This window comes from Phoca vitulina, unplaced genomic scaffold, assembly GCF_004348235.1.
Source record: "Phoca vitulina isolate PV1807 unplaced genomic scaffold, GSC_HSeal_1.0 scaffold28, whole genome shotgun sequence".
Taxonomy (NCBI): Eukaryota; Metazoa; Chordata; class Mammalia; order Carnivora; family Phocidae; genus Phoca; species Phoca vitulina.
Genome location: NW_022589731.1, coordinates 2,760,402 through 2,784,929, shown reverse-complemented (window position 1 = coordinate 2,784,929; position 24,528 = coordinate 2,760,402). Strand labels below are relative to the sequence as shown.

At 57.7% G+C, this 24,528-nt stretch overlaps 1 protein-coding gene across 1 annotated transcript in view; it reads left to right on the top strand.

The window, feature by feature from the left end:
- COL17A1 (collagen type XVII alpha 1 chain) overlaps positions 1–23,805 on the top strand; it is a 51,159-nt gene extending 27,354 nt beyond the window's left edge. Inside the window, exons 19-56 of the mRNA XM_032423299.1 lie at positions 269–298; positions 483–509; positions 1,892–1,918; positions 2,020–2,082; positions 2,853–2,957; positions 3,661–3,723; positions 4,358–4,393; positions 4,925–4,978; positions 5,233–5,268; positions 5,739–5,774; positions 6,466–6,528; positions 7,721–7,756; positions 8,018–8,089; positions 8,854–8,880; positions 9,763–9,798; positions 11,774–11,809; positions 12,005–12,085; positions 13,155–13,190; positions 14,654–14,707; positions 14,845–14,886; positions 15,041–15,094; positions 15,737–15,796; positions 16,145–16,171; positions 16,469–16,501; positions 16,589–16,642; positions 16,935–16,985; positions 17,499–17,621; positions 18,388–18,525; positions 19,030–19,095; positions 19,442–19,546; positions 19,846–19,935; positions 20,036–20,146; positions 20,576–20,722; positions 20,937–21,281; positions 21,978–22,115; positions 22,358–22,420; positions 22,582–22,662; positions 23,011–23,805. Of these exons, the coding sequence (XP_032279190.1) occupies positions 269–298; positions 483–509; positions 1,892–1,918; positions 2,020–2,082; positions 2,853–2,957; positions 3,661–3,723; positions 4,358–4,393; positions 4,925–4,978; positions 5,233–5,268; positions 5,739–5,774; positions 6,466–6,528; positions 7,721–7,756; positions 8,018–8,089; positions 8,854–8,880; positions 9,763–9,798; positions 11,774–11,809; positions 12,005–12,085; positions 13,155–13,190; positions 14,654–14,707; positions 14,845–14,886; positions 15,041–15,094; positions 15,737–15,796; positions 16,145–16,171; positions 16,469–16,501; positions 16,589–16,642; positions 16,935–16,985; positions 17,499–17,621; positions 18,388–18,525; positions 19,030–19,095; positions 19,442–19,546; positions 19,846–19,935; positions 20,036–20,146; positions 20,576–20,722; positions 20,937–21,281; positions 21,978–22,115; positions 22,358–22,420; positions 22,582–22,662; positions 23,011–23,063 (2,699 nt within the window). The 3' untranslated portion in view covers positions 23,064–23,805. The remainder of the gene's footprint in view (positions 1–268; positions 299–482; positions 510–1,891; positions 1,919–2,019; positions 2,083–2,852; positions 2,958–3,660; positions 3,724–4,357; positions 4,394–4,924; positions 4,979–5,232; positions 5,269–5,738; positions 5,775–6,465; positions 6,529–7,720; positions 7,757–8,017; positions 8,090–8,853; positions 8,881–9,762; positions 9,799–11,773; positions 11,810–12,004; positions 12,086–13,154; positions 13,191–14,653; positions 14,708–14,844; positions 14,887–15,040; positions 15,095–15,736; positions 15,797–16,144; positions 16,172–16,468; positions 16,502–16,588; positions 16,643–16,934; positions 16,986–17,498; positions 17,622–18,387; positions 18,526–19,029; positions 19,096–19,441; positions 19,547–19,845; positions 19,936–20,035; positions 20,147–20,575; positions 20,723–20,936; positions 21,282–21,977; positions 22,116–22,357; positions 22,421–22,581; positions 22,663–23,010) is intronic.
- The last annotated feature ends 723 nt before the right edge of the window (positions 23,806–24,528 follow it).

The window sequence follows — 24,528 nt, the reverse complement described above, 5'->3', positions numbered from 1 at the left end:
GCGCAGAGCCCTGACCTCCCACGCTCCTCGTTCGCCCCTGCCCAGGAGCCGGGAGGGGGGCCGGCATTGCCATCCCATCTGACTGCTGGGAACACTGAGGCCCGGCAGGAACTGCCCCAGGTCACAGGGCTAGCACACCTTAGAGTCTGGGTGCCAGTCCCCGCCTCCGTTTCTTTCCCCATACCGCGGCGACCCCCCTCGTGTGTGTGCGTGTGTGTAACACACACACAAGATGTGCCGCTCACTCCACGTGTACCTTCCTTTGTAGGAAATCTCCGAGGAAGCCCCGGCCCGAAAGGTACTGGGTAGACTGAGCCCTGACCCTCCTCTCTTTTCCTGCCCTTGGACTGGGGTTTCTGGTTGGAAATTTTCCCAATTGAAGGATGAGCTTTGGAAAGATCTTACGGCATCTGTTGGGAGGTTTGAGAATGGTCCTGGGGTTCTCACCCCGTCTCATAGTTTTCGTATCTTTCTGATTTTAGGTGACATGGGAAGTCAAGGCCCTAAAGGTAAAGTAAGCGTGGCGATTTTGACCTGGAATATTAGTAAGGGTTGGTTTAAGGCAATCGGCCAGGGTCTGATTCCCACACACCCCGTCTTCCTGGCTAGCTCTCCTCGTGTAAGACCTGCAGACGCTTGGGCTTTTGGGGTCAGGGCGCTTAGTGACAGAGCAGGGCTCTGTGTCTCTGGGGCAACACTGTTCCTCGTCCCTCCTCACGGTTCTCAGGACTTCCCCAACAAGGACTCTGAATGCATCAGAGGCCTGCATCTCCCTCCGCTCCAAAGGGCAGCCCAGGGGCCTGCTACTCTACACAATCCTTAGGGAGATTTCTAGAAATACAGATTTCCTGGGCCCTGCCAGGCATCAGATCCTCTGGGACTGGATCCCTCCTTCCCCCAGGTTAATTCCAATGACCCAGGTCAGGGACGCCACTGCAGGTGAGCAGTCTGCTCCCAGGGGTCTTAGTTGGGGGAGGCTGGAGGTGACCCCCAGCAGTCAGAAACGGGGCTCCTGTGGGGGAATCCAGTAGGGGCAACACCACCTGCCTTTAGGGAGAGGGCAGTGTAGCAGGGAGGCAGGACATATTCACAGGAAAAGGGGCCCCACCGTGTTAGTTGGGGAACAGTCATGTGCTATCTTGTGTGACACATTCATGTGCCATAGGAAATATATTTCCTCAGAAAAGTGGTTTGACAGGCTCATGGGCAGAAGAGTTTTCCGATCCCAGTTGACCACAGCAGCACCCCTCGACCTAGCTGAGTGGGGTTCACGAACTTCAGTGTGTAGGAGAATTGCCAGAAGATGCTGGGCCCTGCTCCCAGGCCTCTGATTTAGCAGGTGTGGATGGCACCCGGAGTTAGGGTCTTGCTCACCCGGGTAGTTCTGAGGCCAGGGGTGCGCGGACCACTCTGAGAACCACTGTTCAAGATGACAGGGCTGGCCCTCCATCCCCAGCTTTACCTCCCTTCCCAAGAGAGCCCAGTGCAGGAATGGGGGTTCCTCCACCTGATGGCCTTCTACTTCTCTTCCAGACTCCCTGACCCCCCCACCCCCAGTCTGGGTCACTGCATGAGCCCCCTTCCTGAAAGCTCCAGCTTGCAGGCCACACACCCCTTCTGACCATGCTAGACATGAGGACGCTTGGTCCTGGAGTCTCTGACTCTCTGGTTGCCATAAAATACAAGACATTAAATTTGAATTGCAGATACATCATTTTTCACTATGTCGCAAATAATTGTGTTAAACGTACTTAGACTACAAATGTACTCAGTGTTTGTCTGCATCCTGTATATTTGCTAAGTTTGGCAATCCTACTTGAGTTCTACAGTGGCTCTTTGAGGTAATGGGCACGAGTCCTCTGACTTCTCGCTTTTCTCTCTGTCCCCACAGGCGACCGAGGGCTCCCTGGGACTCCAGGTGTGTAACCTCTGATGGCGTGGCTGGTGTCGTGGGCGGCTCGGCCCTGGCTCCCGGCTCTAGGGGGAAAACAGGACTGAGGTATTCTTGTATCTCCACAGGCGTCCCTGGGCTCTCGGGCCACCCGGGTCCAGAAGGACCAAAGGGACAAAAAGGCAGTGTGGGTAAGAGCCTCTTGGTCCATTCTTTCGTTTCCTTATTCATTCATTGATTCAATAGATATTAAGTGCCCATGTGTGCCAGGCTCTGTTTTAGGAGCTGGGGAGACATTGGTGAACAGACCAGAACCCCCCGCTCATCTTTGGGTTGGGGAGAGAGATCACAGACATGACAAATAAGTAAAGTACAGAGCAGTGTTGGAGGTGGATCGTGAAATGAGAAAGACAGACCCTGGCAGGGCCCTGGGAGCGCGAGGGGGTAAATTTAAATATGGCTGTCAGGGAAGGCCTCACTGGGAAGGTGCCATTTGAACAGACTTGGATAGACTTGAAGGGGGTGAGGGAGCCGGGCATGGGGAGATGGGCGGCGGGAGACACTCCAGCCAGAGGGAGCAGCCCTGGGCCCTGGGGCAAGGGTGTGCTGTGGTCAAGGAGCAGGGAGGGGGAGGAGGGGAGGCCTGGCTGGAGCCAACCGGAAGACTGAGGTGGGCCTCTTGATCGTGGGGGGCCTTGGAGGCTGTGGCAGCCCTTCAGCATTTACTGCCACTGAGTTAAGAAGCCATTTGCAGGTTTGGGGCAGAAGCGGGTTGTGATCCACTTGCATTTTCTAAGGGTCGCTCTAGCTTCTGGGTTGAGCCTGGGCTATAGCGGTAAGGAGAGAAGCGGGAGACCAGTGTGGAGGCTCCAGGCAGGTGTTCTGCCGGCGACATGCTGCCGCTGGAGCCCTGAGCCAGGGCACTGGGTCCTAACTCGGAGCTGGCTGTTCGTTTCTTTAGGAGAGCCGGGCCTGGAGGGACCCATGGGCCAGAGAGGACGAGAAGGCCCCATGGGACCTCGTGGTGAGCCAGGGCCTCCTGGGTTTGGAGAGAAAGGGGACAGAGGTAAGAGGCTCTTCCTCCTTCATTTCACTCCCCTTTGCTGAGCACCTACCTCAAGCCGGGCTTTGTGCTGGGCCCTGCAAAGACCATGCTCTAATGAGGGGATGAGGGCTGGGCTGAGGGTTCAGGGGTGAAGCTAAGAACCCTGCAGTGCTTGGAATCCACAAAGAACTTGGTAACGGGGAGAAAGGGTCTTCCCAGGTGGGCAGTGCAGGGTCAAGGCTGAAGTGAAGAGCTCAGGGCAGAGCAGGGCCTGGCTGAAGGCCGAGTAGAGCGTAGGTCCTTGAGCCTCTCAGGGCTGGAACTAGGCAGGGAAGGAGACACAGGCCCAACCCTGGAGGAGGTGGGGAAGATTTTACATTAGATTCTCAACCATGAGTCTGCTTTTATCAGGGTAAACCAAGCACAGACACCAGAAATGCTCAAAATGCTAAAAGATCATGAGCAAGAAGTTTATTTTTAGCTTCATTTTCCCTTAAAAATATTGTTTAACCAGGCAACAAAGATTGCGTACCTACCGGGTACCAGAGCTCATGGACTATAAATAAAGACTCTGGGGGCAGAAGCTGAAGGTGTTCTGCAGATTCGTGGCCTCAAGGAGGTATCAGATGGATCAGAGACCACCAGCAGCCTGGGCAGTGTACCCCAAATGACACTGCCTGACTGGGTGGGCAACCAAACTGAGGGGCCTCACCTTTCTCCCCAGGGGTTGCTGGTGAACCCGGTGTTCAGGGCCCACCCGGCGTCCCAGGTTCTGTGGGTCCCAAAGGTAAGTTAGGTGCCAGAACAGGACCCAAATTTGCCACGTCCAGGACCAGGATGGATCACAGAGGTCCGGGCACTGGGAATCCTGGCAGGCCTGACCTACTGCCCCAGACCTATGCAGGGACGGTGGGCCCAGAGAGTCCCCCCACAAAGGAGTCCCGGGGGAGGGGTCAGGACTGGGGCTCTATTTTTGGCTTCATGGAAATTTGGACCGTCTTTGCATCTCTCTTCAGTGGTCCTGTTATATGGCCCCTAAGTGGGTGGATGGGTCAGGAAGTCCACAGTCAGATAAGTTCCTCACCCGACTGGTGCCCAGAAGCGCTCATTCAAGAGCAACATGTCTGGACAGCTCGGGGCGAATAGGGCCTTCTCAGTTGGACGCCCATCTGGCCAACTGTCCTCCCTCCTGCTGCCGGGGCCCAGATATTTTACTCTGACCGGGGAGGAGCAGGGGTCTCTCGATCCCACCAGCTGCAGCTGCCTCCCTAAGGAGAACTTTGCACAGGGGTCACCCTCCAATCCACTGACTTGGGGTCAGCTGGGAGTGAGCCCCCCCCGCCCCGGCCCTTCACCGTGGGGTCGGACGTCCCCGGCCTGTGCCTTGCCCCTGATGGTGGTTGTCTCCTCTTCCTTCTCAGGTTCCAGTGGCTCCCCTGGCCCACGGGGTCTCCCAGGTCAGTGTGCTGCGTACATCAATACGTGCTATTTCTGGGGAAAGGAAAGGGATGCCTAAGGGAGGAACATGTTTAAAGCAAACGAAGTAGTTATAAACAGCCTCCGAGAGACCCCAAACTCCCGTTCTTCCGCGCGTCCCCTGAAGCCGAGGTCAGGTTCCCAGTGGGTCCAGTGAGACCCGTTGTGATCTGGCTCTGGCAGCTTCAGCAGCAGGTGGCCCCCATCCCGCTGCGCCTGAGCGGAGTCCCTGCGCCATCTCCTCCCGGGGGCCAGAGCCCCTCTGCCGCCGCGGGCCTGGAGCTGCAGGCCATTGTCTCTGCTCGGGGCCCACACGGCGTCCCCACCCCCAGGCCTGGTAACACGGGCAAGGAGCTGGCCTGGGACGAGGGAGCAGGGACATGGGGAGGCGTCTGTGGAGCGCAGCCCTTGACTTTGCCCCAGGGGGTGTGTGCACGTGGGTCGCATGTACACGCCCCTCAGCCCCAGGGCTGGGGCCACTCATCTGCCCATGTGGTTTCCTTCACTTGCAGGCCCTATAGGTCCCCAGGGGCTCCGAGGGGACATCGGACTCCCTGGTATCAAAGGTAAGCTTGGGAGAGGGCTTGGGGGCAGGGGCTGTCACCCTGTAGATGCTCCTCGCTCAAGGAGGAGGTCTTGGGGGGCAGGGAGCACCTGACAGGTGTGACCAGCGGCCCGTGCAGGCTGACAGGTACGGGAGCAGAGGGGAGGTCAGGATGGCGGGAGAGCCTGTCTGCACACACAGACCGTGCCCTTGCTTGATCGTCCCCCCCCCCCCGCCCCCCAAGGTTCTTTACAGAGTTGTCTATTACCTTTCCAGGTGACAAAGGACCTCTGGGGTCACCAGGACCCAAAGGTACGTTGCTGCTCCTCAGACATCCCCATCATTGCCTGAGTCCTAGGAACCCAGCTAGGACCCCTGCCTCAGAGTCTGGGGGTGTATGTGAGAGCTCGTTCTAGCCTGGCCTCCCACCTGGGGACACTCAGGCAGGAGTCAGGGAAACAGCAACCGCATCACAGCGCTGTGGTTGGGTGGTCCGCAGGAGGGCCGGGACATCCCTCTAGTCTGGTTCTCCTGGAACCCGTGGTGCCCACTTGAGTGACAGCAAGGGGCTGGGATCGGTCTGTGGGTGACCCTGGGGGAGGGCAGGCGTGCTCCTCGGTCCACCAATTCTTGCCCAGTTCTCACCAACCTCCTCCTGACCGTGGCTTGTGGGCACAGTGACAACTACTCGCAGCCGGGGGTCCCTCTTGCTGAGTGAGGGGGTTTTCCTGGCTCCCGAATGACGCTTCCTGCCTCCCTGCCCTGTCCCGTGTTTGTTGCAGGTGACCAGGGAGAGAAAGGACCCCGAGGCCTCACAGGTCAGTCCTGCACAAGCATCTGCAGTGATCTGTTAAAGACTATCTTGTAAATCCATTGGGCCCTGGAGGTGGAAAGAAATACAGAAGTGTGAGACAGACTCTCTGTCTAAAAACCTCCAGAAAACCTGTAATCTAAAAAAAAACAAAACAAAGCAAAACAACAAAAAACAAAAGCACAAGATAAAACAGTGAAGGGAGTGGAAGGCAGCATCAAGATGTATGTATAGTCCAGACGGTGAATGTTTGGAACAGAAAAGGGAGTTTCTGATTGTCTTGCATTATTTGGGGGGAATCCAGTTGGGAAAATGAAGCTCTTCCCAAAGTAGTGGAGCATTCACGCTCCTTGTGAGCCTCTCATCCACTTAACTTCCTGCCAGCTTGAAGGACTGAAGACGGAATCCGGAGCACCAGGGCGTAGGCTACGAGGGGCAGCCGTGTGGGGCCAGGGAGTAAGAATCAGGCCCGCTTCCCTTCGGTCCTGGTGTGGCTCTGGGCCCGTCCGTGCACGCTGCCTGGGGACGCTGACTGTAGCCGCTAAGAGGCTGTGTCCCCAACCTCTGTTTGTCACCTCAAGCTCTCTGGTTGGGCAGGTGGCAGTCTTGGGGGTGGGTGGGGAGGGAGGAGCGTTCTCATAGGTGTCAAACACGCATATCTTGGAGGCCTCCAGGCAGCTAGCCTGTTTCCTTTGCAGGTGAGCCGGGCTTGAGAGGCTTGCCTGGTGCTGTGGGTGAGCCCGGAGCTAAAGGAGCAGTAGGTGAGTGTCGCAAAGGAATGGATGCGGTAGGTCTGCCCCCGCCGGTCGTCATGGCCGGAGAGCTGAGAGCCTGCTTCTAGAGCTGCCTCTCCTCTTCTCCAGTCTGCCGGCCCCTGGCCGAGGGCCTGTGTGCGTGGCTGGGCCTGGACAGTCATCTCTGGGTTTCTCACTGCTGGGGGGGGTTGGTTGGTGGCCTATCCATGCTGGTCCCTGCCTCTGAGCCACTTGGGCCCATGGGGAGGACAGATGAGCATCGAGGTCCTTTGGGACTTGCAGTGTTGCAGGCCCAGGCCTGGTACTCCAGAGCTGACGTCCCAGCCAGATCCAGGTTTAAGTATTTTGCTGGTGCTTAGCATGGTGCTTGCCCAGCAGAACATGGAAGCTGGCCAGGGACCCTCCGAGGGTCGAGCATTTAGCACCAATTCCCAAAAGGGTCTAAGTACCACCAGTGGGGATATGGTATATTCACTTTCTTGTTCATTTAACAGAGCAAGGAAGCTCTGGATGTACACAGGATGCCCTGTGGGGCAAGTCAGATGCTTTACCTCCGAAAGGGGAGATAAAGCTCGTATAAGGTGACAGGTGCCCTGAAAGGTACAGAGTACTATGAGGACATAGCAGAGAGAGAGTCCTTCCAACTAGAGGGATGAAGGAGGGGGCATTTCATCTGGCCTTAGAAAGTAAGGAAGATTGCATCATGGTCAGTTTGGAAAATCCCACACAGAGACAAAATGAGTGAGGAAAGACAAAGGGGGGGGCGCAGAGAAAGCGAGACATGGTCCCAGGAGGACACCCCTTCGGACAGAGGTTAGCGTAATGCCCAGAGCAGAGGAGATGAGAGCTTGGAGGACCTTGACTCCCAGGACCTTGAGTGAACGAGGCGGACACATACTGAGCATCTCGTGCGTGTGGAGTCTCACAATAGGCCCTGGGGATGCAGTGGGGAGTTGCTGACCTGTTAATTCTCTGCAGGAAAATACACAATTCCTGGTTGAGGGGAAGAGGCCAGGGAGAAAGTGCCATCCAGAGGGGATCCCAACGATGGGGCTTCTTCCGTGGTTGGTGGCTGTGGGAGGGGCCACCCGGGCTCCCCCCTGGGAGATGACCTGCCGAGAGGCTGCAGGGCATTTGAGGGAGGCAGGCCCGAAGTCGCTCCTGGGGTAACTGATGAGCTGTGGTTCGGTTTTCCTAGGACCCGCTGGCCCCGATGGACACCAAGGCCCAAGAGGTAGGTCACTGCCCTGCTGTCCTCACACTCACCGCCGGGCCTGCCCCGCCCACGTCCCAGCAGGCAGGGCCCTGTCCCCTGAATCCTAACGCCAGCAGGGCACACATCACGTGGACCCTGCGAGGCCCAGGTCTGACTCCCCTTCTCCTTTCCACCTGCCCGCAAGTTATTCAGGAAAACCCCAAGAACAGAGGCTCAGAGGTGCTGGCTGGTTCAGCTTTCCTAAAAGGAAAACCTTTCTGTGTTGCTGGTGCTCTCTAGGTGAACAAGGGCTAATGGGGATGCCTGGAACCCGCGGCCCACAGGGGCCTTCTGGAGACCCCGGAAAGCCAGGTAACGGAGTGGGAAGAGGGAAGCACAGCCGTGCATGTGCGTGCGTGTGTTTACACGCCAGTGCGTGTGCCTCATCCCATCTTCCTCCAGCATCTCAGCTGCTGCAAGGGCTGGCTTGCGCTGTGTACAGTGACCGTGGGTCCTGACGCCTCTGAGTCACCAACTCTGGCGATCTGGTGGTAGAGATTGACAATTAACAGATTAACAGCGAGTTTTAGAAAGGAACAAGGAATGTCTTAAAAACTGCAAAGTTTAAGGCGATTTCCATACCTTGCCCCGTCCATCTCCCCTCTGGCCATCCCTGGACCCTCACCGAATGCCCCACCCCCCCGTCTGAGAAGAGGGGCCACTGTGGGGGTTTCCTCTCAAGGCCCACCAGGCACCAGGCCACAGGGCCACAGGGGGTGAGACCAGAGCAAGCTGAGAGAGCTACAAGGGCAAGGTGGCGATCATCAAGGGGCCTGCTCGGAGCCAGGGGCCCCTCTTCCTTCAGTGCGTGCTCAGATAGGGAGCACCAAGGGAGGGAGTCTTGGGGAGCAGCATTGGGGGTCCATGAGTGTATGAGCTTGCTGGCTTCCTGGCTCTCAGATGCCGAAGGGTGTGACCCCAAGCAGGCTGCGAACCATCGCCTGATGGAGCAGTGGTCATGTCACTGCAAAGTCCAAAGAAATCTTTGTCCAGTGCTGGGAGGACCCTTGGCTGAGGGTGTGGCTCCTCAGCCCTTCGTCTATGTCTCTCTCTCTCTCTCATATTCTTTTCTGTAGGTCTCACAGGACCCCAAGGACCTCAGGGTGAGTCATGGGGCCCCTCCCACCTCCAGACGACAGCTGCCCAGCCGCCTCCTTCCAGCAAATGCCTCACCAGTCACCTTGGGGTTTCCTCTCCTCCCTGCACTACTGCCCCCCGCAACCCCACACACAGATGGGTTCAGGTCCTTTCACTGTGGGTCTTAAGAAACATCTGAGGAAGGAAAAATACAGAAAATCTAGAAAGCTATTGTGGAGACCCGAAGTTAAACCATGTGCCAATTCAGTCTGCCTGGCCCGGGGCGCAGGAGCCCCGAGAGGAAACTCCAGGCCCAGGAGCTGCACTGGCCCCACCGAGGCCCCCAGGGTAGGAGAGGGGGCTCCCCTCATGCAAGGGCCCAGGCTCCCTGGGACAGCTTCAGCGGCAGAGTCTGTCCTACAGTTGCACTAGCGTTTACCCCTTTGTTTTTGAGAAGCTGTCACCATGCCCACCCCCAACTCCTAAAGGAAATTGGGTAAAGATGTGAAATGAAGTCAAGCCGCAGGTCTCCCCCCAGAAGTTGAGTGCACGGGGCCTCCTCCTTCTCCTGATAGAACTCAGCCACAAAGCCAAGGCGGGAAGCAGCAGCCCAGCCCCTACTCCCCTCCACTGCTGGCAGGCGTATGGGGGGGCTCATAACCCAGACCGACCGGGACCCCCCAAAGCTGTGTCCATGGGCCTCCCTCAAGCCCAGTGGTTGCCCCGTTTCCCAGAGAGGGAGAAGGGCTCAGAGCAAGAGCTCCCCGAGGGAGGCAAGCAGGAGGCCAAGCCAGGTGGCCCTGCAGGTGGCCCTGGGGGCTGTGCCCAGGGACGGAGCAGTTACTGCCACAGGGGTCTGGGATTGCTGGCCCTCCATCATCCCCACTGACTTGTTTTAATCTCCTCAGGACTTCCTGGTACCCCCGGCCGACCAGGAGCTAAAGGTAAGTGATTGTCCAATTCAGATATTCCTTCTTTTTACTAGCCATTTTTGTGGGAGAGGAGAGACTAGCAGGAGGGAGCCCCTCTCTGGCCAGAGTCTGGATCAACAGTGGCATCTAGTGGCTTCAGCAGAAGGCACTGAAGCTGGAGAGCCAGGGATTTGTTCTGATCCGCTGAGCCCTGAATCCTCGCGCCCCGCCCCCCCCACACCTCCTGCCCCCACAGTCCTGAGCCTGGCCTGGTACCAGATGTCTCCAGGCCATTGTTGGAGGAGGAGCTGGAAGGGGGTGCTGCCTTGCAGAGCCTGTCCAGCTCCTGGCTTGCCTCTAGAACATCCCTGTTCATGCTCTGTCTCCCTGGCTTAGACTTGGTCCCCCCCAGCGTGACCCTTCCCGGGGACAGGGACCACCTTTGTCCTTTTCGTTCACGCAGGCCTCCGTGTGCCTGCACACCCCGCAACCTTCTCTGGCGGGGGCTCTGACAGGTAGGGAGGAGCACCTCGATGCCCCTCAGAAAACAAAGTCGAAGTTCCAAGAGGGAAGTCCTCTGCAAGGGTCTGGCCAGGGGAGGGGACACTCTCGTCCTGCTCCGGTCCTCTGCCATTGTCCAGTTCTGCAACCCCTAGATAGCAACCCTGGGCCAGTCCAGGGGTCAGCGGTGCTCAGGGACAGTTTTTCTCCTGTTCCAGTGACTCCACATTCCCGAATCCTGACATTCCGTGGAGCTATGCTGTCGTGAGCAGTCTCGATCAACTTGGGGAGACCCTAGGAATGGAATTACTACTTTCCAGAAACTATTCCCAATGACTAGTTGGGCCAGGGAGTTCTTTTGGGACAAATACATGTAATTCCAAAATAATAACTGAGTTCCTATATCCCAGGCAGACTAACCTCTGAGGCTATAGATCTGCTCATGGATTGATAGCACCTTTAGGAAGAGACGCCTAGGTTTGGGGATCCCTGAGGATACCAGACACCCTCTCCTTCTCCAGGGCCTGTGACTTCCTGTCCAAGAGGGGTTTCAGGCCCTTCCTGGGCAGTGTGCGCAGGTGGTGGACATCTCACCTAACGCCGTGTTGTGTTCCAGGAAAACAAACACCAACCAGTGCTTTCTCCTCTTGACCTTGACCCCAGGGAATGGCAGATAGCAAGCAGAGAACCGCCCTCTACTTCCTCCAAGGGGGAATCATCCTCTCCGTCGTGGTGTGGGTGATGGACTTGCCCCCAGATCATGGGAAATGACAGAAGAGGCCCCCGAGGAGCCCCCAGGGGAGGGCTTTTCTGTCCTCCACTCTGTTCACTCAGTTCCCCGGAGTCCGTGCATTTCCAGTCCTGAGAGATGCCTCAGGCAGCGTCCAGTGGTCCTTAAGTTCAGGGAAGTGTGAACCCGAATCCCCTCGTTGGAAATCCTCCACCCACATTTGCATTTTCGACCCTCTCAGACAGAGGCAGGAAAGAAATCTGTCAACCTCTATGTAACTCAGGCTCTCCCACACTTACCAGCCACGGCCCCCCTTTCTACTCTGGTTACTCTCTACTACTGTCCCAGGAATTAGCATCCTGAGGGGCACTCCGGGGACCCGGCTCTCCGCCTCTGTCCTTTGGCCTCTTGGGACTCTTCCAACTGAGGCAGTTCCCAGCAGAAGCCTGGGAGGCCCAGCGTGGGAGTGGGGAGGACTCCTGGCCAGCCTGGAAAGGGAGACTCTCCCGCCTCCTCAGAGGAAGCCCCTCCTCGGAGTGCTGGCTGCTTCCAAGAGCTAACGTGGGCCAGGAAGCCGGAGGTGGCCTCAGGGTCTCTGGCCCAGAGATTGGTGCTTCCTGCATCCTGCGTGCTCCCCTGCGGTTCATTAAAATGCCTTTAGCCCAAGGGTTGGAGGCGCAGGAGTGGCTCTCAAACTCCATCAGAAGCCTTGGAGATGATTGATGGAGCCGCTAATTGACCCTGGGAATAACTGTTCTCCTTCGCCTCCCCTCCCAGGTGAACCTGGAGCTCCAGGCCAGATCATGACCACAGGTAGGCAGGCCCGGGAGGGCGGACATCTGCCCCGGCTCTGCCTTGGGACCCTCGGGCAGTGCCAGTCGGGGCTTCTGGCAGCAGGGGGCAGGGCTCTCGGGTCAGAGGTCATGGGGGCACACATGCCTGGCCTGGGTTCGCAGCGCCTCTGAGCAAGAAGAGTGAGGGTCCCTGTTCCGTGTGCTTTGTTTTCAGAGGGATCATCGCCGATCACTGTCCCAGGCCCCCCGGGGCCTCCTGGAGCCATGGGACCACCGGGACCTCCAGGTGCCCCAGGTCAGTCGTTCTCTTGCTTTACTCTGAGGTTGCATTTAAGGACAGCAGTGTTTGCTCAAATCCTCAACCCCAGGGAGGAGCCCCCTCCGGCCCAGCCTAGTGAGCGCCCATCACACCCCAGCAGGTACCCCAAGCACCTGGCAGGCATCGCCTCACCAGGCCCCCACAGCCCCCCGGGGAGCCTCAGGCAGGTGCATGACTCCCCTGCGGTCACTCGGCTGAGCGGCCGCAGGGGCAGAATTTGGCCCAGCTCCTTCCCCCTCTGGAGCCTGTGTGTGACTTCAGTTTGTTGCCTTTCGGAAAACAATTTGATAAAATGCATTAAGGGCAACAAAAATGCTAGGAATCTGTTTGGAGAAAGCATCTCCACATGGTCCAACCACAGTGAGACGGCTACAGAATCACAGAGACTCCGAGCCGTTACTGAGAAGTGCGTGTCTTCTGAAGCTGCACCTGTGTTTTTACAAGATGAGAAAAAAAACACGCTGTAAGAAAACAAAATGCTTACAAATTAAAGGATTATAGGTGATACTTTTTCTATTTTTCCAAATACCTGTGATTTTGTTACCTATTTTTTTAAGTTTGTTTGTTTTTTTTTTTAATTAAATAGTTTCTACACCCAACGTGGGGCTGGAACTCACGACCCCGAGATCCAGGGTCGCATGCTCTTCCGACTAAGCCAGCCAGGCGCCCCTATTTTTTAATTTAAAAAATTTTACGTGTAAGTGAAGTAGGTGATTTAATACAACCAACGCAAATATGGGATCAGCCTTCTATCCTGATGCACTCCAGCAAGAAGGGGATCCTGAGGGTGCTGAGAAGTCCCTAACCAGGGAGGGCAGAGAGGGCAGCCCTGCCTATCCCAGAGCCCCGGGGTTCAGGAGAGGAACTCTCACGGGATGGACCACAGGGCTGGTCTCAAACTGCTTATTGCTCTCAAGTGAGCCACTGGTCCATGCCTTGGGAGGTAGCTACGTGTCTCCCCGGTCACCTACCCTTCCTTCAGTTCTTTCTACAACTGTGACCCTAGACGTGTGGTAAAGCCTTTTCTTCTTGACTCCATGTCCAGGTCCTGTGGGCCCAGCTGGTCTGCCTGGACAGCAAGGTATGTCAGTCCTACAGGAGCCTAGGACCGTGGGCTCAGCGGGGAAGGCTTCCTTCCCAGGCTGGACTTGGGACCCCATCTTTAAGTGAGGTGACAACCTGCATTTGGGGAAGAGAGCTGAGGTGACCCGGTGCTTCACCAAGGGCCTCGCAAGGCCTCAACTGCAAGGGGAAACACCTCTCCTCCTTCCCATGTTTCTGAGAAGATAGGGGTCCTCCAGACAGGGGGCCGAGGCTCTGTGGCCCCCTGGCCAGGGTCAAGCTTGGCTATTTCATAGGTGTCACGCCTCTTGTGACCAGACCCCAATCATTGTGCCACTGTCCCGTGATTTATCCAAACACCAAAAAATGGGCTTAGGAAAAGTTGGTCCAGTTGCTCCCGGGCTGTTGGGGCTGCGAACAGGAATGTTCACAGCCGGCTCTCCAGCCCCGGCCCATACCCTGCGGGGCTCCAGGCCCTCTGGACAGAAAGCAGGTTGGGGTCGCTGCACACGGTGCCCACCTGACCCTGTGTCCTTCTCACAGGCCCACGCGGGGAGCGAGGACTTGCTGGCGAGTCGTTCATGGGTAGCCACAGCTCCATCTCCGAGGTCCTCTCTGCCCGTGAGTGCCCCCGTGTTCTCTGGGGCGAGGTGACACCGGGGTGGGAGCAGGGCAGACGGCAATGCACTGGGGCCCCGCGGCAGCTGTCCCAGTGCGTCATCCTGGGCCCCGATGTGAGCAGGGATGACAAGTTGCTCTGAAAGGCGATGCTAGCCTCGAAGCAACAGCAGGGCTTTTGTCGCTCTGGGGGGTGAGTCACTGGGATGGGGCAGCTGTCAGAGGTTCTTGGGATTCTAGTGGGGCCTCTGAAGTGAGCTGGGCACCAGGAGAATGGCTGGCAGGAGTCCTGCATCCCCCACTTGGAGCAGGGACCCGGGTCCGTGGGTTCTCGGCCATAGGCCCGGCCTGGGAGGGTGAGTTCTGGGTTCTTCTGTTCCTAGAGTCCTTTAAAGAGCCCTCGCAGACATGCTGCTGGGCCTCCCGCGTAGACACCTGAATGGCAAAGACCACAGCCAAGCCTGGTCCAACAGTCGCCATGTGCTAGACATGTGTCGTGGGACCTCCCTGGGTCTACACAGTGCTCCTATGACCTAGGTCTTATGCCTCTGGTTTAGAGAAGAGCCAACAGAGGCCAAAAGAGATAAGAACTTGCCCAAAGTCACCAGCTGGAAGGAGCAGAGCAGGAGTTTGAACTCAGGCTGACAGCAAAGCCACGTCCTCAGCTGTCGGGGAGTTTGCTGGCAGCCCTGCCCTGCCTCGCTTGTGAGCGAGGAGCACCCCTAGCAGAGGGGGTCCAGAGCTGGCCTCTGGGGTGGGAGTGTAGCCCGGGTCCCCGGCACTGATGATCCTAATGAGGGGTGACACTGGCAGAGAACAGCCTCACGAGGGTTTCTGCTCATTTCTGCATTTTTCCCTCCACAGAAGGTCTTGATTTACGAGGTCCCCCAGGCCCACCTGGACCACCTGGGCCTCCAGGTGAGCATCTCAGGAATCATTGGAAGGTGGGGAATTGTGGGAGACAGGGCACTTAGTGAGGAAGCCGAGATCCTGATCACAGGGCAGGCCGGTTCCCTGCTGGTTCAGCATGGCCTCTTGCTTGCTCTCTTCTGTAGGACCTTCCGTTCCAGGCCCGCCAGGACCCCGAGGCCCAGCAGGTGAGAGCTGAGCTCCCCGGTGAGAGACACAAGACCAAGGCGCCCAGAGCCCAGGCCTGGCTCTCAGGAAAGCGCTTCCCTGCCACTTCTCCCGGGCAGAGGGGTCTTGGCCCATAGCTTGGCTTTACAAAGTCTTGGTGGTTCTTTTATCTAGGAGAAGGTCTGCCAGGCCCACCAGGCCCACCGGGATCTTTCCTGACCAACTCAGGTAATGTTATAGAGTCAAGTCCCACCTGTTTTCCACCTCAGCCCTAGCTCCAGGACGTGCTGTGGTCACAGGCATGTGGTCTTCCTGACCTGCTCACCATGCTTCCTCCTTGGGACCCTCCACCACAGTGTGTTTGCATGAACTCCATAGAACGTAGAACGGGAGTTCTGCAGGTAGAACAAGAGACCATCCCAGCCCAAGCACCCTGATAGCCACTGCTAACCTAGTCGGAGGGAGGGAGCCGCTTCTGCTCTTGGGGAGCTTCTGGACTGACTGGTTTGTGACTGGGGACCTGGTTTCCATCCTTGGGAAGCCCAGGTCTGATAAGTAGGTGGGACACACACACATGAAAGGAGATAAATGTTGACTGTACAACACGGAAACATACGGAGATAACTTCAGAGCAAACATTAGCCCAGAACTTGTCCCTTGTGGAAAATCCACGCACCCATCTATTCGTCCATCCATTTGTTAGGTTTCTCTCTCATTTATATTTCTACCCAACCTTCCAACTATCCCTCCATCCATTTATCCACCCGTCTGACAAGTGTGGATGGAGCATCTGCCGTGGGCCAGCCTCTCACAGATGGTGCTGCTCCCTCACAAATACCATGTCCGCACTCAAAACTTTTTCCTCTGCAGAGACCTTCTTCTCTGGCCCCCCAGGCCCCCCTGGCCCCCCAGGCCCCAAGGGAGACCAAGGTGAGTAACGTCTTAGGGCACAGAAGGCTGTGCGTCCCTGCTTGCTCAAGGGGCCAGGAGGCTGGATGAGGCTGGATGACCTGCGGCATTTGTGTGTCCTCCTGCCCTATCCCATTAGGGGCTCGGCAGTCTGGGGCGGGGGGCGGGGAGCGGGGAGCGGGGCGCACAGTGGCTAGAAGCTCCACAAGGAGTCCCCGCCTCTGCGCTGGCCTACTAGGAGGGGAGGCATGAGGAAGTCCGCGCCCTGGGTCCGCTCCAGCGCAGGAGCCCATCCCTTCCCCGTGGGCCCCTTGAAGCCACGGCACCTCGTAGGTGTGCATCTCACAACTGTCTATCTGCTTCCCTCAGGCCCCCCAGGCCCCCGAGGACACCAAGGTACAGTAGAGCTGGCATCTAACAAAATGTGGGGTGGGGTGGGGTGGGGTGGGGGTGGGGGTGGCAAAAGCTGACCTTCCGAGAGCCTTGAGCTTCCTGTAAATGCATTTTGTCCAGACGAGCACGGGTGGATCAGTGTGGGTGTCTGAATGGTTGGGACTGCATGTGTGCATGCGCATGTGGCAGCTCGAGGTTGGGGGGCCTTGGGAGGGAAGGTGGGGTGAGGGCTGGGCCTGGGGAGGAGGAAGAGGAGGAGGGGCGCGCCGCTGACTGACCCCTCTCGGGTGTGTCCCTCAGGCGAGCAAGGCCTCCCAGGGTTCTCAGCCTCGGGTAAGTGCTAAGCCCCCGCCCCCACTGCTGGCTCTGGCCAGAGCCCCGGAGCCCTGGCTGATGGCTGTGTGTGTGGTTGGCTTCCAGGTGGATTCAACCTGCAGGGACCACCTGGCCCCCGGGGACCCAAGGGGGACAAAGGTCAGTGAGGGGAGCAGCCAAGAAGACAGGCCTGAGAGCAGGAATGGCTCCCAGAGTCTGAATAGAAGGCAGGCAGTGCTTGTGCTAAGGCTGGGGAGGAAGGAGGGGCTGCAGGGAGAGCGGGGAGGACGTGAGGACAGCCTCTGCCCGAAGGGAGCTCATGGTAGCCCTGCAGAAACCGAGGGACTTGGGACAACTGTTGAGTCATCTGCGGATAAACATGGTTGGGCTTAACCAGGGGAGGGTTCCTGGAGGAGGTGATGCAAACAGGGCTTCTCGTTTGGGATTCCAGGTGATCCTGGGGTCCCAGGGGCTCCTGGCATTCCTGGTGGTCTCTCTCAAGGTAAGAACCAAAGGTGACCAAAGTCCTTCTCCCCCAGTTCAAGCAAGGACACTGATTCACTCATCAGTCCCCCCACCCACGATTCCGTGTTGATCAGGTCGCTTCTCCACGAGCTAGGCCTCAGGGCGGCCCTGACGGTGGTTCTAAGTTGGTGGGGGTGGGAGGGAAGGACCCTGCGCAGTAAAGGTGGTTAACGATGCAAAATGATGGCGAACAGACCAGACCTGGGGGTCAGGGGCACGGGGAGGTGAGGGAGCCTCTGGGGTGCTGAGCAGGTTGCTGGAGGGAGGGTCTGGCCTGGGCAAGCTCAACTCGGAGCCCCTTTCAGTCAGCGGCCGCTACAGGCACTCCCTTCCTCTCCTTCTGGAGGGACCCTCCTCTTTGCCACCATCTTCTTTCTCCCACTAAGAAAGGCCCTCCCTCCTCGGGCTGTGGAAGCAGTGTCGGGGCCCTTCTTTGACCCTCGGGTGGGCTTCTCCTAGTAGACTCAGAAGGCTTTCCTTCCTGCAGGAGGATCGTCGTCGAGCACCATGTTCATGCCAGGCCCCCCAGGCCCCCCGGGCCCCCCAGGGCCTCCGGGCTCCATCAGCAGCTCTGGCCGGGAGATCCAGCAGTACATCTCTGAGTACATGCAGAGTGAGTGCTGGGGTCTGAGTGTGTGTGTGTGTGCACGCATGTGTGTGTGTGTGCATGCGTGTGTGTGCGTGTGCATGCGCGTGTGTGTGCATGTGTGTGTGTGTGCGTGCGTGTGTCTGCTCTGGCTGGGGCATCTCCAGTGCTTTCTGGAGCTCGGCTATTTCAGGAAGCCTCCAGTCTCCTCCTCCTTATGTAAATAAACACGACAGATCCCATCGCCTGTACCAGTGGGGGCCGGTGGGGGAGGCTCTGGGAGCGGGTGGGAGCCGGAGGCGGCGGGCAGGGCCAGAGGGGTGTGCTTGCGTGTGCGTGAGTGCGTGCGGCAGGGGACAGCGGTCTGTAGGCCAGGCCTAGATCAGAAATCCACCCCTGGAGCCAGGATGCGTGTCCATGCACGCCCCTCACACCCACCTTCTCACGGCTCCCCACACAGGCTGGTCCTCACCCGCACACACATACGCACACGGTCACACGAGTGTACACCCCCGACCTCCTCCCTGTGCTCCCCATACATGTGAGGGTGTGATTTGCAAGAATGTGGGCACAGAGCTTTGTCAAATGGGTGGCTGACTAGAGCCTCGTTGGTCCTCGGTCTTCGAGTAGCCCCTGACCCGGCACAGGCCTTGGCCTCAGTTTCCGTCTGTAACCAGGAGTCTAGGCTCCCTGCTGGCCCTGTCTTGGGCCACGGAGGTGGTGGGGAAGGCATCTCTGTGGGGAGGACATGCCCTCTCAGGGACAGGCTTGACTTTGCTTTCTTTGTTGGCAGGCGACAGCATTCGGTCCTATCTCTCTGGAGTTCAGGGTCCCCCTGGACCACCTGGTCCCCCAGGGCCTGTCACCACCATCACGGGGGAGACTTTCGACTACTCAGAGCTGGCAAGGCGCGTCGGGAGCTACTTACAGAGTAAGCCTCGCCATCCCCCCCCCCCCCCCCCCCCCCCCCCGTAATGACCCCTTCCTCCCACCGTCACTTTGTTCCAGAGCATCCTCACTCACTTTGCCCTTCTGGATGTGGAGTTCAGTTCTGGATTCATGGCTCTCCAGCCACTGGGATCTGGCTTCCAGAAGGGGCTGCTCAGATTAAGAACAGAGGCCACACTGCAGAGCCACGCTGACCGAGCCTTCTTGCCATTGACAGATGTGTCCTAAGGGTGTGAAAAGGGAGCGAGACGGGCGAGATCTGGCAGGAGTTAGGCTAAAGCATACTCTGGAAAACAAACTGCATTTCTTACCAAACAAAACAAACACAAAACCACCTTTATTTTTTCACGCCTTCACAATAGCTCCTCACACCCCCGTTCGTTCATTTCGGCAAGCGCACGGCCAGCCGGGTCCTGGTGGTGCAGCGGTGGGGAGGCTCTTGCTTCGGTCTTGCTAAGCACGTCACACAGGGTTTCCTTCCCCACAGCCTCGGGGTACAGCATCAGCTCCTCCACCTCCATCTCTGCTGAGGACATCGTGGCTGTGCTGAAGCGTGAGTGCCCGCGGCGGGCTGGAGGGTGGGAGCTCTGGAGGCCCAGCTCGACCCCCATCTGAGCCCGGTGAGGGCTGCAGGGAGGGGGCGCCCCTCCTCGTTCCCAGCCACTTGTGAGTCTGGACTCACTGGAAAGGGGGCAGCAGATCTCCCCATCCCCGGGGCCAGGTAACCGGGCAGGTGCCTTGTTAGGTACCTGGAAGCTTGCTGATTCCCCCTGTGGACTGAGAACCCAGAACCCGGAGTGGGGGCAGCCTGTGGGGGCAGACCTAACTGAGGCCAGCTGTGGTGGTGCGGGAGCCCTGGGGCCTGGGTGGGCCCACTCCAGCGCATCCTGTCCTCGCAGGGGATGACGTGAGACAGTATCTGCATCAGCATCTGATTGGAGATTGGACCCTCCAGTCTTTGGACTACGCCGAGCTGAGCAGCCGCATTCTCAGCTACATGTCCAGTGAGTGTCTGCCCTCCTGGCCTGCCCACTGCAGGCAGGGGGTCAGCAGGGTCCCAGAGGAGGGGGTGGGGGCTGAGCTTGCCTGCACCGGCCCCCAATGCTCCCCTGCCAGGTGGCACCAAGCCCAGAGGGAGTGAGCTGTGTTCAGAGCCATTCACATCGACGGCCCCAGAGCAGGTGGCTGAGCCTGGCCAGGGAGGCCACGAGTGTCTGGGGCACTGTCCTGTATGGAGTTAACACACAACTTGCATACACATATGCAGTGTCAATCTGTCGCAACTTGGGGTTTTGTTCCTCAGGCTCTGGAATCAGCATTGGGCTTCCTGGCCCCCCGGGACCCCCCGGCTTGCCAGGAACATCCTATGAGGAGCTCCTCTCCTTGCTTCAGGGTAAGGCTGGTCAGGGGCCATCTGCCATGTGGCTTGGGGTGGAAGGAGAAGGCCCTTGACCCGGGCCCCCCACTGACTCCGTGCTCTTTGGGTGTCTCAGGGTCTGAATACAGAGGCATCGTTGGGCCCCCAGGTCCCCCTGGGCCCCCAGGGATCCCAGGCAACGTGTGGTCCAGCATCAGCGTGGAGGACCTCTCTTCTTACCTGCACAGTAAGGCACAGGGCAGCCACGGAGAGTTAAACTATTGGACCAGCCACCCAGTCCCCCTGAAGCACATACAGGGCTGGGCCCGGGAGAGGAACACCCTTGTTCTTGACATGCTTTCAGCCATGACAGGGGGACTAGCTGGGAGAGACAGTGCTCCCAAGTGCAGCCCCTAGAGAAGTCCTGAGCAGGATGTGATCCTGTGTGTGGCAGGAGAACGGGGGAAGGGGATGGGATTTGGGCTGAGTGAGGGTCCGGACTGGGAGCGGGAGGGCAGGTCCGAGTAGTGGCTCCAGGGTGATGCCAGGAGCTGGGCCCCCGGTATTCCCTCCTCCCCTTCTTGCAAAGAGGAGCTGCACCCGAGTGCAGGCTGGGAACTCCGCTTTCCCAGCTGGGCCATCCCTAACTTTTCTCTTTCTCTGGCCTCCCATTCAGGTGCCGGTGTGTCCTCCATCCCCGGCCCTCCAGGCCCTCCTGGTCCTCCAGGCCCTCGAGGGCCTCCCGGGGTCTCGGGAGCTCTGGCAACATATGCAGCCGAAAACAGCGACAGCTTCCGGAGTGAACTGATTAGCTACCTCACAAGTAGGTGCCCCCTTCCCAGACCTTGCTCCTCCCTCTGAGAGGGCAGCTGGTGCTTGAAGGAACCCGGGCGGCCAAATGCGTGAGCCCCGCTAGCGGGGAGAGCCCAGGTTCCTCCTTGCCGGCACTCCTACTCCAGTGCAAGTGTCCTGAGGTTCGCACCCTGCCTCTCCATCCCCAGACCTGAGCCCCACCTAACGCAGCCTCCTTCCTGCAGGCCCGGATGTGCGGAGCTTCATCGTGGGCCCCCCAGGCCCTCCAGGGCCCCAGGGGCCACCCGGGGACAGCCGCCTCGTGTCCATGGACGGCTCCTACAGCCGGGGCAGCAGGTCCTCTCACAGCGAGTCGGCCAGTCGGAGCTCCTCCTACAGCTCTTCCATGGGCATCGGAGGGTCCAGTGGAGGCTCCCTCGGTGAAGGCGGGGCCTTTGGCCTGGACCGAGGCTACGGGGGAGCAGTAGAAGGCGGCATGCACGGTGGTGAAGGTGGACCGTTCGGGGCTGGCTTCACCGGAGGTCTGGACTACAACGAGCTGGCTGTTCGGGTGTCTGAGAGCTTGCAGCGTAAGTCCTGACCCTTGGGCTTTGGTGCTGTGGGGAGGTTGCAGGCGGGGAGTCCATGAGCAGCTCAAATTATAGACTCCAGAAATTCACCCTCTCGTTTTCAGAATGCCTAGGCTGTGGGGACAGCACTTCTAGAATCAAATGGGCAGGGACTGAAGGCAAGAGGCCCAGACCCAATTCACAGCCTAGTTCAGGAGCCCCAGTCAGGACAGGGCCTCTGTTGCAGGGAAAGGGCATGTTGGGGTCTTTGGACTTTGCGTCCCCAGCTAACCAGCTGTGGGTCTGAGAGGTCTTTATGACAATGGTGGTTTCTCGTGGGGCTCAGGGCGGGCTGTTGGTTAAGACACACCGGCAGCTGAATGGGAGGCCAGAGAAAGAGAAAGGTTAGGGATGGCCCAGCTGGGAAAGCGGAGTTCCCAGCCTGCACTCGGGTGCAGCTCCTCTTTGCTCCTCTCTCCCCGCAGCTTCTCAGCTCGGCTCTGCCGTCAGCAAGCCTCTGATGAAAGGCCACGGCGGCAGAGGCGCGGGGCCGGTCGGCGGTGTGGGGGTCAGGGGCAGGCTGACAAAAGAAGCCGGCGGGGCTTCTCCCTTGCTGCCACCTCATCTAGTGGGGTGTTTGGCAATCCAAGGGCTCTGTTCTGTGAAGAGGGGGCTGGGGGACTCTGCTGCCTGTGCCCACACCCTGGTGCTTCACAGGTCAGGGCCTGCTGCAAGGGATGGCCTACACAGTCCAGGGCCCCCCGGGCCGGCCAGGGCCCCAGGGCCCCCCCGGCATCAGCAAGGTGTTCTCTGCCTACAGCAACGTGACTGAGGACCTCATGGACTTTTTCCGAAGTAAGGGCAGCTCCCTGGTCGCTTTCCCAACACGCTTTGCCGCACGGTCTCACATGCGAGAAACCAGTCTCCCAAAAAACCTTGGGTTATTAACACTTGAGAGGCTGAAAAGCTGATAAATTCTGAACTCTGTTTTGGGTCCCAACTCTACCACTCTCTTCCTGTGCTTCTCCGAACAAATCCCTTTGCCTCCCAAGCTCCAGAGTAACCTCTTGTCTGAGGCCAGTCTTCTCCCCCTGCAGCTTATGGAGCCATTCCAGGCCCCCCTGGGCAGAAAGGAGAGGTGGGCACCCCAGGACCCAAAGGTAAGTGGTGGCAGGGAAATAGCCAGCAGGATCCTATATAACCACGCCCTCTTGCTGGGAAGCCACCCCCTTGCCAGTGCTGTCTTGGGGGTGGGGTGTGTGTGTGTCCCCTCCAGGCCCCAAGCTCCCCCTTGACTGAGCACAGCCCTCTGTACTCCCAGGTGAAAGGGGCCCCGCAGGACCACCAGGTCGGCCTGGGCCACCCGGCCCTCGGGGGCACAAAGGAGAAAAAGGAGACACAGGTAAGCCTTGGCTGCCAGGTTCTGCAGTGCTGGGAGGCTGATGCTCAGGGTAGTAGGCAATTTACTCCCTGAAAAATTAAGGCAGATGCCAATTACTAAGGCAGATGCTGCCACTGACATCATTTGCATAACAACGAAACGACCAGCTAGGGAAAAAGGAAAGAGACTGCCAATGCGTGCAGGAAAAGAGAACCACTCGGTGATGAAATAGGGTAAACAATTTAAATAAATTGATAGTCTTACAAAAGAGTTCATCTTTCAAGCCCGTTTTGCAGTTGTCACAGTTGCTATATAATTGCCCAAGCTGAAGGCCACAGGCATTTAACTTCCTCCTCTTCTAACTTCCAGGTGACCAAGTCTACGCGGGGCGGAGAAGGAGAAGCATCGCCGTCAAGCCGTGAGCTTGGAGGAACAGCCTCTGGCTGTTCTTGCAATGGCTTATGGTGCTCATGTCAAAAATCTCTCCAGAGGGCGGACACTGGAGGCTCACTTCCTACCGACACAGCACAGCTAAACAGTTAAATAGAACACCTGTTTTAGTCTGGAACAATCTCTCTATAGATGTATCATCCAGTCGAAGCCACACAACCTGAACCCCCGCACGGGGTGACGCTACAGCAGCCGCGGCTGTGGAACAGGACTGGCTGCTCGGCTGGCTCGCCCTGAGCGCCTTGGCTGCTTTAGCTCTCAGCTCCGGCCGCAACCCAGGATAGCCCGTTACGCAGAAGCTGGCTTAGGAATCCTTGAGCTTTGCCTAAAAATGAGCCAGAAAAGGGAAGACGGGGATGGGGTGTGTTCTGGTTATCACTGCAGGGCTGTGCTGTCCGCTCCTTCCTCCCTGTTGGTTCTGCATTCTCTAGTCATAGAAAGGACTTGGCTAAGAAGCAACTCTTGCAACTGAAAAAATTAAGAAATTCACTTCCCCTGAGGGTGGTGACAGGGTTTCTAATAGTCATTTCTCACCACATATCCTATTCCCACTTGCTTAGAAAGTCTGTCTGATTGTAGCTATGGTCTGTTTCTACGGGGCATGCTAGCATTTAGAGAGGTGTTCTACTGAACTAGACCACGGCAAGGGGGAGAAGAAGGGCAGTGGGGAAGGAGGGAAATAGAAAACTCGATGCTGGGAAATGGCACGGGGGACTGGGCACAGTTGGTTTTTAAGCACTTTTCAGTATCTAAAACAAACATGTATGTTAGATGAAATGTCATTTCAATTGCAAAATTTAGAATTAAAGTTTTTTCTTAATATCATGTGTAGTGTGATCCATCTAACCAAAGTGAGAGAAAGAATGAAAAAGGGAGGAACGGGGAGGGAGACAAAGTAGGAAAGAGAAATGGGGGATGCAGAGGGAAATAGGACAGAAGGAAAGACAAGAAGGAGACAGAAGGGAATGAAAAAAAAAAATAAAAGAGAAAAGAGGAAGAGAGAGACAGAGGTGGGAAAAGACAGGGAGAGGGAGACAGACAAGGAGAATGAAAAATGGAGACAAGAATGAAAAAGAAGGAAAGAAAGGGCAAAAAAGGGAAAGATAAGGGGGGAAAGGCTGGGGTCAGCCATATGCTGTGAACTCTTCACACTACTACCACCACAAAAAAGAAAGACTACTGTCATCACTAAGTTCTGTGATGAGGACGCAGTGTTTTCCCAAGTACCCCTACCCTCACCTCCACCCCCACACCCCCATTAGCAGAGCACCTTGGTGCCAGTAGAGTAAGTGGAAAGGAGTACTGTGGGATGCAAGAAGCTACTGGCCCAGAAGGGACAAACATCTGGAACCCAAATAGTGAGATTTCCTCTCAAGTTAGGAGTTGAATCTACAGTCTACCTTCTACAAGTCTGGATAGTTTACTTTCCAGGTGGTC